Source organism: Anas acuta, chromosome 5, assembly GCF_963932015.1.
Source record: "Anas acuta chromosome 5, bAnaAcu1.1, whole genome shotgun sequence".
NCBI classification, from domain to species: domain Eukaryota; kingdom Metazoa; phylum Chordata; class Aves; order Anseriformes; family Anatidae; genus Anas; species Anas acuta.
The window spans coordinates 12,645,536-12,657,967 of record NC_088983.1 but is presented as its reverse complement, the minus strand read 5'-3'; the positions used below and the strand labels follow the sequence as shown (position 1 = coordinate 12,657,967).

The 12,432-nt window shown below is 45.9% G+C and overlaps 1 protein-coding gene across 6 annotated transcripts in view; it reads left to right on the top strand.

Annotated features, from left to right (window-relative positions):
* Positions 1–10,297, top strand: part of EVL (Enah/Vasp-like) — a 141,228-nt gene extending 130,931 nt beyond the window's left edge. For 5 of the 6 annotated variants that reach the window (XM_068682779.1, XM_068682776.1, XM_068682778.1 and 2 more), the window contains exons 8-14: positions 2,343–2,403; positions 4,419–4,485; positions 5,865–5,931; positions 6,038–6,100; positions 8,146–8,212; positions 8,568–8,625; positions 9,689–10,297. In XM_068682779.1, coding sequence (XP_068538880.1) covers positions 2,343–2,403; positions 4,419–4,485; positions 5,865–5,931; positions 6,038–6,100; positions 8,146–8,212; positions 8,568–8,625; positions 9,689–9,726 — 421 coding nt within the window. In that variant the 3' untranslated portion in view covers positions 9,727–10,297. The remainder of the gene's footprint in view (positions 1–2,342; positions 2,404–4,418; positions 4,486–5,864; positions 5,932–6,037; positions 6,101–8,145; positions 8,213–8,567; positions 8,626–9,688) is intronic. The other variant, XM_068682775.1, reaches the window with a different exon arrangement.
* The last annotated feature ends 2,135 nt before the right edge of the window (positions 10,298–12,432 follow it).

Genomic DNA, 12,432 nt, shown 5'->3' with positions numbered 1-12,432 from the left:
TGACAAGCTGTGTTTAAACAGGAGATCTAAATGGACATTTCATACGGTTGGATGTAGAAATCCTACAAATGTCCATGGTTCTAGCTTAAAATGTACTCGAGCATGGCTTCTGGCAGTCTTCAAGCATTCAAAAAGCCCCTGCACTGTGGTGAGCACCATGCTGCTCTGGGAATGACTGAGCTGCTCGTCCTTTCTGGGAGCTCCATCAGCAGAGCTGCACGTTCAGCTTCGCTTCCCAAATCCAGGGAAGTCAATGGCCATGAACAAATGTTAGTCAGATGTCAGACGCAGGCTGTTAAACTGATTTGGAGAGGGGTCATTTTGGCTGTAAAACCCTTTTTCTTTTCGATGACATGGAGAAAGGAGAGAACCTGCACTGTGTTTCAGGTGGCTTTTCGCAAGCTGGGAGCCTGGAGGAAAGGCAGGTGTTTCTGAAAGTGAGCATGTGCAGTATAAAATTTGCTGAGTGATGAGTGTGGGATCTCAGGGCCCTCTTCTGAGCAGAAAACCACATGCTCAGAAGCAGGGAGTGTACCTAATGCTGGGTAAGGAATGAAGAAAATGTGTCTGCATGCTCAGGTGGTGTAAAATACCACTCTCTGGATTTAGTGGCCCCCGTGGGAGCAGCTGCTTGATTGAGAATTGAAGTGCAAGTGTAATAATGTACTGTCACCTCATAACCCACCATCATTTCTAGCCCAGTTAAGTCTGTCGAAAGACATAAATCTGACACTGGTCCCAGCAGGGCAAGTATTTCCCTGGCTCAAGTTCATAACCATTATAACTTTTTTTCCCCCTCAGAAATGCCAACTAAATATTATAGAAAGACTATAAAAATTGTTTCTGATCCGATATCATAAAATGATAAATGCAGTTGAATATCTGAAAGTAATTCTTACAGAGCACTGTGGCCTACAAACACATAAATGTGCTTTACTCCTCCTTACTCCAAATTTACATCCTACACACACATGCATGCATATAATAAGAAGATAAAAACTCCTCTGTTTTACTCCAAATTTACATCAAATCCTCCTCTGTGAATCCAGTGAGGCTTTTCTTTTGGCAAAGATAGAAACATTTCAATTTATTGAAACTTAGAAGCCTTTCTGAGAGCCATTTGGATTTATTTTTTTTTTTCCTTTGAGATGAATTTTGTCCAACTCAGAATCAAGATGAAATGAAAAACCTGTCATACTGGTGTGTTAAAAAAGAGCCTGCTAAGGGTAGTGTTTGCAGGTGGGTAAGGATAAGGATCATCTCAACCAAAAGTCAGGTGGAGACTGGAGCTGCAGTTCCCCTGCCTACAAAGAAGCAGTACCTGGCACTCTTGAGTGTTGTTTAGACCCTAAGCAGGGCTTGAAAATCAAGAATTTGTTTTTCATTTTCTTCAGTCAGTGTGGCTGGCACCCAAGAAGTTTCACCATGCTTTCTTCAAAGAAAAACAAACATGTTTGTTTACTCGCATGGCCAATTGCTCCATGGGTGGCTTGCAGCTCTTTGCCATGTGTTTCTCGTGGAGCTCTGCCTCACCTTGGGAAGAGGGAGGACAGAGCGAGGTTTTCACTCAACTTCTGCAGCCACCACCAACACTGCTGGTCCAGGGACTGGGGGGCTCAGGAGTTCTGCTGCCTTTGAACTGGATTTGAGATAGCAGTAATCTGCCACCACTCACCAAAGGCACTTGAAAACCCAGGCTGGCCCACTCATTTTTCCTGACTCCTGGTCTCCAGCCAGAGCTTTCCTACCCTGGGCCTTGGCTGAGCAGTGCCCTCTCTTCCCAGGGCTGAAGGGCTTTTCTGACCGTCTCAGTACATGGGAGCCGTGCCACAGCCCTTTCTCTGGGTGGGAATGGGGATGGTTGGATCATAGGATGACTGACAGAATGGTTTTGGAGCTGTCTGAGAATATCTCACCACAGCAATTCCCACCTGAGCCGCCTGTTGCTCAGAACCCCCTATGGGGGCTCCTGTGTAGGACGGACGCTGCCAGGTCCTGAGCCCTAGAGAGCAGTCATCCCTTTCTTACCCCATTTCATACCAGCTCTGCTTCTTTCCTCTGCCTCAACACATTTCTTACTCTGCACACCCTGCATTCCTCCATTAAATGTGGCTTCAAAATATTGCCCCTCTCCGTGAGTCGTATCACTAAGGTTTGGATTCCTCACCTCCATCCAAAATCCTACGCAACCGAATGTATTCAGTCTTTGTCAAGTTCTGTAAGAGGAGCTAAGTAAATAATAACTCCCACCAAAGCTTGAATCAGCCTTCCCACAAGCCTGCTGCAGGAAGTGTGCTTCCAGAGAGCTGACTGTGTGTCCTGTCTCGTATTCCTTTGCAAAGGAGGAAAGCAGCGTCGCAGTCAGACAAGCCAGCTGACAAAAAAGAAGAGGAAAGCCAAAACGTAAGTAAAAGATTCCTTGCAGTTGTGCTCTTGCAAATATGTTGATGTTCTGCCTTGCAAAGTCCTGTTCTTGTTCATTGAGTAGGGCAGGGAATGACAAGCAGCGCTGACCCTGTAGTACACAATCGGTTGAAATAAATGTGACTGCTTCTACCTTTCCTGGGAAGAGCACTGCAGAAAGAAGAGTTGCCCTCCTATTTGTGGGTGAGGGTTTGCCCAAACCAGGCCAATTGGTGCTTTCTCATGCTTTGCTCTGAGTATCTTAGGCTGTATCTTACTACTCTCAGTAGAGTCTTGCCCCTTAAGAAGATTAAATGAGCCCTTCTGGCAAGTCATCTTGAGACCAGGTCCATGTTTCTTTAATTTGCAGCTTCAGCTGAGCTGAAGTGGATCATCAGCCATGTGGGGTAACTTTGGTTTGCCATCCTTCATGCAAAGAAAAAATCAGCTCACTGCAGACCCTAGGGTGCATATAAAACATGTCTCTGGGAGGGAAGGAGAAACAGTTTATTAACTACTAGACCATACAAAAATTAAAATCTGTGTTCATAATACTTACACTACAGTGAGACTTAAGACAATTTCGGGGAGCTTGGATTCATTCTGTTTTAGGCAGTCTGTCTGTATGCTGTCCATGAAAGCAACTGAGCAAGAGTTTTGATTTGACGCAATCTTTACACCAAACTTAGTGCTATGATTTTGAGTCCAACATGCAGATTAAAACCCTTCTTTTTACTTGCTGAACCGCTGAAGTATGGGAGATCTCTCCAGATTTGGAAGAAGCCAGAATTAATTTTGTGTCCTTTCCCGTGGGTTGCTGCTCATAGAGCGTCCTTGTTGCCAGACTGTACCCTTGTGAAGGCTGCAAGTTCATAAAGCATCTCGTGTGCCCCATATCACAGAGACATTCCCACCAGAGACAAGATAACAACTGCTCAGCAGGAAAGCTGTTCAGAAAGTGCAGGTCTCACCCCGGTCTGAAGAGTTTGTAGTGAGAGCAGAATAAGCACTGTTTAAGGTGAAAAGCAGCTATTTTTGCATGGTCCTCCAGGAATGCTTCAAGCATGGAATTTGCTTATTGAATCCCTGGTTGTGCAGTGCAACCATTACTCTTAATCCTGCCCCAAGGCTCGTTATGAACCATACACTCTGAGATGAAAGGCACCACTTAGCTTCTAACTATTCAGCCTCTGCTGTCTTTCTGCTTCTTGCTATCTCTCCTAAAGCTCTGCAGGAGTCTGCATCCCCATTCTAACTTTTTGGTAGCACCAAACTATTAAGAAGGATGTTTTAACATCTGTTTAATGTGTGTCTTGAGCACACTGTGTGGTGCGGTTATCTTACGTCAAACTCGACGTGATTTTGTTTTTACCACACACAGTTAAACCTTTTCCTGAGTCTGTTGTGAGGGTAACTAAATAAAAATGACATGTCAAAAATACGGGTTAATGCTTTATGACCTGCCACTCATAAACCCCATGAAACAAAGTCCAAATCTGTGATGTAGTATTTAATATTCTAGTTAGGAGGAGAAGCGACCGATGTAGTTATTTTATATTCTGTTAGCACCTGGGCTGCTCTCACTGATACCAGTGACTGTGCTGGTGTAAAAGGCTGGGATGTAGCCTGGTGTTCCTTCAGGTGGCTCTGTTTCCATATTACAGAGAGTTTCTAAATTTGGGGAATGAATGTTTTGTATTTAGATAACACCAGCTGGTACTCCTCAGTGGTAATTCAGCCTGGTTTGCTATACAGGGATGAGAATGATGCAGTGGAATCATGGCAAAGTGTCGATCTTAGAGAAAAAAAAAAAAAGGTATTTTCCCATGCTAAATAGTGAGAAAAATTAAAGTTTAAATGGACTTCAACCCATGCTATGGTAGCAGTGCCTATCAGAGGTGCCAGAATAAAACTTGGTTTTATTACCTGTGTGTACTGTAGCTGGTCTCCAGAGCAGATGAGGGCTCTGTGTTTCACCTCCATAATTACGTAATGCTCTGTTTTTCTCTTCCTAGGATGATGCTAGCACCTCTCCTTCACCCGGTACACGAGGTCCCACCCAGCAGCAGCAAAATTCATCAGGTATTAAAACGAACTACTGGTACTTTACTTGACCTCTTAATACAGTCTTCTGCACCTCTCAGGACTCTTGGCTCCTTCAGAGCGCAGCAGTGGTAGCTAATGGAAAATTTCCCTAGTGACAGTTGTTTCAAAAGCTGTACTCAGCAAGAAATGGTGATTTTATGCACTTCTCAGACTCAAAGCTGACTAAAGGGCCAATCAAGTTACAGGGGTCCAGACATACAATTGAGGATCTGCACTGTCAGAATCATGCACCCCAATCCTCTGAGAGCAAATACTTACTCCGCTTTTGGTACTGTAGCTGTCCTGGTCTGTACAGTTGGCGTTTAGGTCTCAAGCTGTTATCCTTAGCCTAGTAGCTTGTTGCAGTAGGCTTAATCTTGAGAGTTACCTGGTGAAATTAAGGAGCCCCTAAAATATGTTTTCCTACGATGATTTGAAATGATCGTATCGCAGTAGATAAGCTGCAAGCCAGCCAGCTTTGCATCAGCAAATCATCCTTGCGTCAGCCTTGGCTTTCATACATGCTAAAAGAAATCTCTCCCAGGGGAATGACTATTTAACCATTCCAGCTTCCTTTTGGAACAAAGCCATTATTTGCTTGTTTGACAAGGGAAGGGGAAGAAGCTAGCAGAAAGGTGAACGCATATAAAGGAGGAACAAGATCAAGAGATTTCCTGGGAGTGTCCATAATTCTTCTAAAGAGCTTTTCAGCACCTCACAGAGGAGCAAGTCCTTGTGTAAAAAGCTGTGTGTCGAGCGGGTCTCTGAAACTGCTCACTTTATTTTGGACTACTTGCAGCAGAGAAAGTTGGGGCAACAGGAGGCGTTTTCAGGAATAAGGGATCTGTACCGCAGTTTTGGGGAACGTTCTGCTGGCTTGAAATGCAAACAGCATTAAATAAATTCACTCTGTGGAGATTTCACTTGAGGGGGTCACACTTTTTTTTTCAGGTACACCCACATTTTTTTCAGATACACCCACATTTTCTGCCAACAGACAAGAAACATAAGCCTTTTCCCTTAAAATACAAATCAGTATTCTACTGAATAAATTAAGCCTTGCAGCAATTAGCCTGTATTTCTTGCTATCAGGGATTTGTGCTTTTCTTTGTACCGTTCCAATTCCATGCCTTTTTAGTATCATTTAAGTGTCTGGTCCCTAATTAAAAGGATCACTGAGCAGATCTTTGCCAGTGCTTTCTCTGTAATGTAGGCAACCACCCTCATCCAGCACTCCTGCTTTCCTGGATCTTTCTAAGTCACTCACCCCCACTGAATGAAAGCAGTTGTATAAAACAAGCAATTTCAGGATTTTTTTTATTGATAGAGAAGAAAAAAAAACAATAAACAGTAACATTTCGATTTCTTTTTTACAGACTCTGGGAAGAAGCCATGGGAAAGGAGCAATTCTGTTGAAAAGCCTGTATCTTCATTACTGTCTAGGTGAGCTGGCTAGAACTTGTCCCCGTGGCTGGCTAGTAGTTGGGATGGTCACGCTGTCCCCGTGGCACCTGCACAACTCATGTCTCGTTTCATTCCATTGCTGTAGAAATCCATCAGTGGTGAAGAGCTGTGAAGCTAAGAGCCCCACACAATCCCACGTGTCTTCTAGGTACTGGCTAACAGCCCGGCTTCTTAACCGTCTTGGCTTGTCCTTTGGCAAATCCCATCATTCAGCACTGGCGCTCGTCTTCTGTTGTGTTTGTACTCACTCTGTTACAGTCTGCTCTGTCTGTCGCTGCACAAAGTGGGAACAGGGTGATGGTTGAGTGTGTTGAGGGAAAGCCTTGTTCCACAGAAAAAGCCCCCTGCTCAGGTGGGCATGGGCATCACAGGAATTAATCACACAGTGCTTATCAGGCAGGGGCTGGCAGGGTGCTGTGCCAAGTGGAAGGGAGGTTTGGGAGCACTGGTTTGCGGTAGGCTCAGGATGACCCTGCTGACAGGGGAAGTTTTCCTTGTCCAACCTCAGCAGAAATCCAAAATCAATGACAGAAATGATCCGAAGAGCCTACAACCTGGAGAAGGGTGGTTATTCCCCCGTCTGTGCAACTGCAGCAGATGCATGAGAAAGGGGGAGAGTAAAACTTTGTAACACTGAGCTGTGGAAAGCGCCAGCCACCAGACTGGCATTCAGAAATACAGGGTACAAAAGCTGGCAAGTGTCAAAAGCTGAGAAACCTGAAGCAGGAATCCAGCAGTCCCAGCAGCCACGCAGCAGGGTCATCACAGAGATTGAGATTAAGGTTTGGTGTTGCACAGCTAAAGAGAGATTGCCTTTCGGGGCTGGCCCAGGAACACCTTGTGTGACTGCGGTGCTGAGCACTGAGATGGGTGGATACGTTGAAGGAGGAGGTGGAACAGGGACTCGTGTGTGGTTAGCACTTACTGCAAAGAGATGCCCCTTGTTTTGCACTGTTACTTGACTACAGTGCGAACAGTATACAGAAAATTGCCAATGGCATCTATCTGAACGTCCTTGCAGTTACAGATGCTAGAACATATCGTGCACAAAAACTAAAGTATGAACCAGTGTTACTAGGACAAAATGTAGTCAGCTCTCCTAAAACCAGTGGGACACCTTGGCCGTAGGAAATACGTGTGTTTCCAGTTGGCATAGAAAAGACTATTCATTCTTCTTGCAAACAGAAATGAAATATAGGCTATTTAAAGCAGCCACCAAGCTTTTGCCATCTCTCTTCTACAATGCCATTCCATCTTGGAGAGGTTCAGAGGGAAAACTCCATTTCTAGTTGAACGCCTGGAAGTAGTTCTCAGTGTTTGCTGCTCATCTGACTTTTGCAGGGGGAGTAGGGCACGTTGCAGAAGCTCTCAGCAATGGCCTGTTTCCTTGCTGACCAGTTTAATGGCATTTGTATCTGTCTTAACTGCTAACCTAGTTGTGAGATGGTAGCAAAAATATGAAGGGTTTCTCAAGAAAAGGCTACAAGACCAAGTGTTTCCACAGAGGTGGCAGGATCTCAGCCAGCATGGGCCCAAAGATGATGGCAAAGTTATTTGAAATCTTCTCTCTGAATTACTTAGCATGATTCCTTTCTGAGATGTTTTAGAGTTACTGGTTAAAATGGAAAGTCTCACAGCTTCAGCTTCCCTATGGTCCTTCGTCAGCCATCAGCAGAGGTCAGCTTGTGGACGAATACAGTCCTGGAAGACTGGTAATACTCACGTGTATCAGGCAGTAAGGGCAGATTGCGGTTGGTTTGGGGTCTAGACAAAGTGCCGGTGCTGCACAGTGTTATCAGCAAGCTCAGCTCAAGCCAGGTCTTCCAAGGAAAGGATTATTGGGCTATTCTTTTTCCAATCATCTTTTGCTAACCTGTATGCTACTGTTTTTTTAGCAACTGATTAAAGCCTAGGTGCCAAGACAAGGATGCTGGTATCTACACTGCAAATTCTGTAATAACGTATATTGTTAAGTCCTTTCAGTATTTTCTAGTTTAAAATTATTGAGTCCCCCTCACCCTCAAAAAAAGAGTCCAAATTAAGTTTGGGCTCAGCCTTGGCGTGCACTCTCCATGATGTGGGCAGTCCAGGAGCAGCCTCCCCGAGGGCCGGGGTCAGCAGGTGGGTATGGCTGGGAAAGCACTGCAAGCAACTAACGGGCTGTTTTTTTGTCCTCTTCTTCCCTTTTTCAAGGATGAAGCCAGTGAGCAGCAGCAACGACGTGGCTATGGATGCCTTAGATTTTGATCGAATGAAACAGGTGAGTCGAAAGGTCCTTGGCACTCGGATTTGGCGAGCTACCCATTTTCCCCCATGCATGCGCTGTACGAGCAAAACAGCTGTTCAGTCTGCCGATTTCCTCTACAACTAGGTGCTTAGAGAAGGGGTAGCTGGTGAGCGGCACGAGAGCACAGTCTCACTGCTATTCGAGCAAGATGCCTGTACAGAAACGTGCAAATAAATATGCCAGCCTCTTCTGCAGCCCTGGCTGAAAGCAGCGCTAGGCTCCGAGCACCAGCAGAGGCGGGGGCACAGCACAACCGTGTTAAACTTGCGTTTTCTTCCACCGGTTAGAAGGAGATTCTGAGCAGCTGACTTGTGTTTTGTCTCATCAGGAAATATTGGAGGAAGTTGTAAGAGAGTTACACAAAGTGAAAGAGGAGATAATTGATGGTAAGAAAGAGAAAAATTATTATTTTTCTCACCTTTATGACTAATTTCCTGTAGATAAGATGATAGGCACGGCAGGGAGTTCCCTGGTGTTCTCAGACTTGCCTGAGCAGCTCTGATTTATGTACACAACAGAAGGCCATGCATCTACCTTAACTGATCTTTGATTGTGACACTGTACTCACATCCTTTATTTTTATGCTGTTGACAAGCATTTTCACCCCAACTTGTGAGAAATTCACCGGCCTGTGCTTCTCAGAGGTGGGACTGGGAGAAATGGCCAGCCCGTAACCCAAGGCACATCAGTTGATCACAGTCAGGGAGCGTGAAATCACTTTTAACTAGCCTGCCAAGCAGGAGGGCACAAAGGTACCTACCTGGAAATCCTTCCCAAGCATCCTCCGTAGGCCTCCCATGCTCAAAAATCTGTTTCAGCCCTTCACTCAATCTGAATAGCCATGTACTTTTCCAACTCAGTGAAAAGTGCAACAGCTTGTACTAAAAGTATCCACATTTTTTTTATAAATTGCTCTGCAGTTGATGACAAAAAGTATTTTTCAAGGCCGTCATAAGGCAGCATAATAACGCTATTACTGACACGCACAGCAAAATACCTACTTGATGCCTGCGTTAGGGCATGTGAAGGTAGGTCCATGCCCACGCCCTGCACTCCCCATCTTAGCTTCATACAGAAGGGGAAATAGAGGAGACTGTGAAACAGCTAAACCCATGCCCCCTCCCCTTGCCCTAGCACCACGTGCCCACCATCAGCTGGGCAGTTTGGGGTGAGAACGCCCTTACCTGTACGCTACCGCCCCAGCAGCTTGGCCCTCAGAGACTCCCCGGTTCATTCCAGTGCAAAATAAGACATCCATTATAAATCACAGATGCAACTTCTTAAGCCACTACTGCAGTTTGCAAGCAAACAGCTGACTGCTTACCCTTACCATCCGTTTACCCTCCACTCATCCTTTTACCGGCGCGTACGTTCTGCACCCTCTGTACTTAGCGTTCTCCGCGCGCTGGGCATGACGTTATGCACTAACTTTGTGGTTTGGTTTTCTAGCCATACGGCAGGAGTTGAGTAGGATCAGTACAACATAATGACTGCAAAGCATTTGGACGGTACTAAGAATGCTAGGAAGAGCGGATCATTTCTAAGTGTACCAAGGTCACGCAAGATGGTGAGAGAGGACACCGGCACTGTCTTTGTTCTTATACCCTTTTTATTAGCAGACTCAGCACACTTTGAAGCTTGCTGCTGCCTTGGATTCGCTTCATTTTAAAAGTCTTAATCTAAAGAATATTAAATTTTAAATTTCTGGATTTTTTAGATTTCATCTGACACTGCACATTGGATTTGTCAGCCTTTTTTGTATTTTGTATTTGCTTATTTAAATGTATTACCTTTCTTTTTAGTAGTAGATAAGAACACACGTGAATCATTTGCTTTTGATAGATGACTTCAAAGTAATTTTACTAGTAGTCTGCAATGTAAATGAAGATCCTTTGCCAACAGAAATGTATTGTGGCATCACCAGAAGAAAACAGAGACATGTTAGTTGTCAGCCAACAAATTCTTTGTCTCAGAGTTATCACAATATAAAAAAATGGTACGTCAGTGCATCACAGTATCTGTGTTCATATTGGTAATAAACTGTTTATTGTCCACATGGCCCTGCCTTTGTTTGTTTCATTAATCGCTTCAGTTTCCCCACCTCAATGCCACTTGAATGTGTTTCCTTGCTGGCACAGGGAGGATGGGAGGAAGGCAATGAAGACTCGCCCTGCAGCTGCAGTGCCACGGAGCAGGAACGGAGAGCACGTGCAGAAACCTCAGTGACTTATTGCTGGTCAGTGAAGGTCAGTGGCTTATGGCTCATCACAGGCCACCACTGTCCTGCTGCATCTCCTGCCATCAGTAAAAAAATAAAAACACAAAACAACAACAACAAAAATGTACCAGTCCCATCACCTGCACGTGTAAGAGCTCCTAGTAAATAAAAGGGGGTTGTTCATCTGGAGCAAGGCTACCGAAGGCATTAGGGCAGTGCTGAAATCACTGGTGCAACACCTCTGAACTAGAGGCTTAGGGGTGGCACTTGTTAATATTTCACACGTTTCATCTGTTAACGCTGTGCAGCCTTTGATGAGCTTTATTTCACGGAAAGTGAAGTCTCATATCTGAGTACAGGATGCTGCATCGGCACGGCTGAGCACTTAATAGCACACACCCACTTGTATCTATATCAGGTCACACTTTTTTTTTTTTTCTTTAGTGCCATTCTTCCCATTCTTTAGTGCAATCTTGGGAATTTCTGCTCGACTTGGTTCAGCGCAAGATTTACAAGGCAGCAGACGCAATACCATCTTCTCCACAGCTTTGTGTAAATGGAAGAAGCAATCGGAGTTCAGCTATTGAAGTCAGCCCAGCATTTCTCAAGCCCCCTGCCTTGCTTCAGGCCTTCCTGAAGATTTGGTGTTGAAGGCCACGTCCCAGGAGCTGCTTCAGGAGCAGAGCCCTCAAGAGGCAGTGGCTGCCCCCAGACCTCGCAGAGCAGTGGGGCAGGACGGACTGGGCAGCCTGCTCTGGGTGGCCCTGCTTGAGCAAGGGAGGACCAGGTGCCCCCCAAAGGCCCTGCCAACCTACACCGTCCTGGGGATCTGTGTGACTGCCTACAAGCAACAGGACACCCAGGCAGGCAGGGGCAGGGCGGGCTCGCAGTTACTTATAAACTTTTATCTGCTTTGGCATGGAGAGCCCGTGGTTATGCTTCAGCAGCCTTCAAAGCTGAAAAAGCCATTTGTCTTTCAGAACCCTTCTTTTTTTTTTTTCTTTTTTCTTTTTTTTTTTTTTCTTTCTTTCTAGCTATACTGTAGATTAAATATGGGAATATGGGAGAAATTTAAACTTATTTCAAACACAAGCTCCAGGCCTGATTTGCGCTGGCTGTTTAGTGCCGGCTTCCCACTTGGCTGGCTTAGCACACTGGGACAGAAGTCCGTGTGGGAGATAAAGCTGAAGGACACTGATGTGCAACACAACACTGCAGCCCCAGGACCAGGAGGAAGAGACTTTCTGGTGGGAAGAACACAGCCAGGCACCAGTAACGGTGAAGATTATTATAGTCAGCTGCATAAATCTCACACAACAGCTGAGGTGTTCCTTAATTATAAACCCATTTAGCGGCACACCTGACAACGGCAGGTACTTTCCTAGACTGCTGCCTTGCAGGTGGTCACAACTGCTCCGTGAAACTCTATTTAAGGTTGAAGATGTTTGAGGAACTGCCACGGTTTGTGTTTTGCCTCAGAGCATTGCGTTGTGCCTAAGGTCAGCAAAAACTGCTGCCACTCGGGCTGTGTGAGGCCTGGATGCGGTGTGCCCCTACGTTAACATCAGCAACCTGCTGAACATGAGCTTTTCTTACCCTCTGCTATCTCCACAGGCCTCCTGTGATTGAGACAACAAACTGAAGTCTGCACAGGGCCGCTTAGTGGGAGCAGAGCCCCGAGGTGCACGGGGACAAGCAGTGACACCTCATCCCCCCGCCAGGCGCTCACCCTGCTCTACACCCAGCCGTGTCCCAGGGACAGGGGACAGCAGCAAGGAGAGGCCCGGGGCTCCGCCCGGTTCCAGCTGATGCCCCACGCTGCTTCCAAGCACAGCTCAGGATTAGCAGGGGTCAAAGCCGGTGTTTTGGTGGCTCTGGTGACAGGAAGGCACCAGGAGGTGGTTGCAGTTGTGGCACTGCCAGAGGATTTCCCCCTCACAGCACCTGCTGCAGTTTGCCTGTTCCTGCCGTAGGG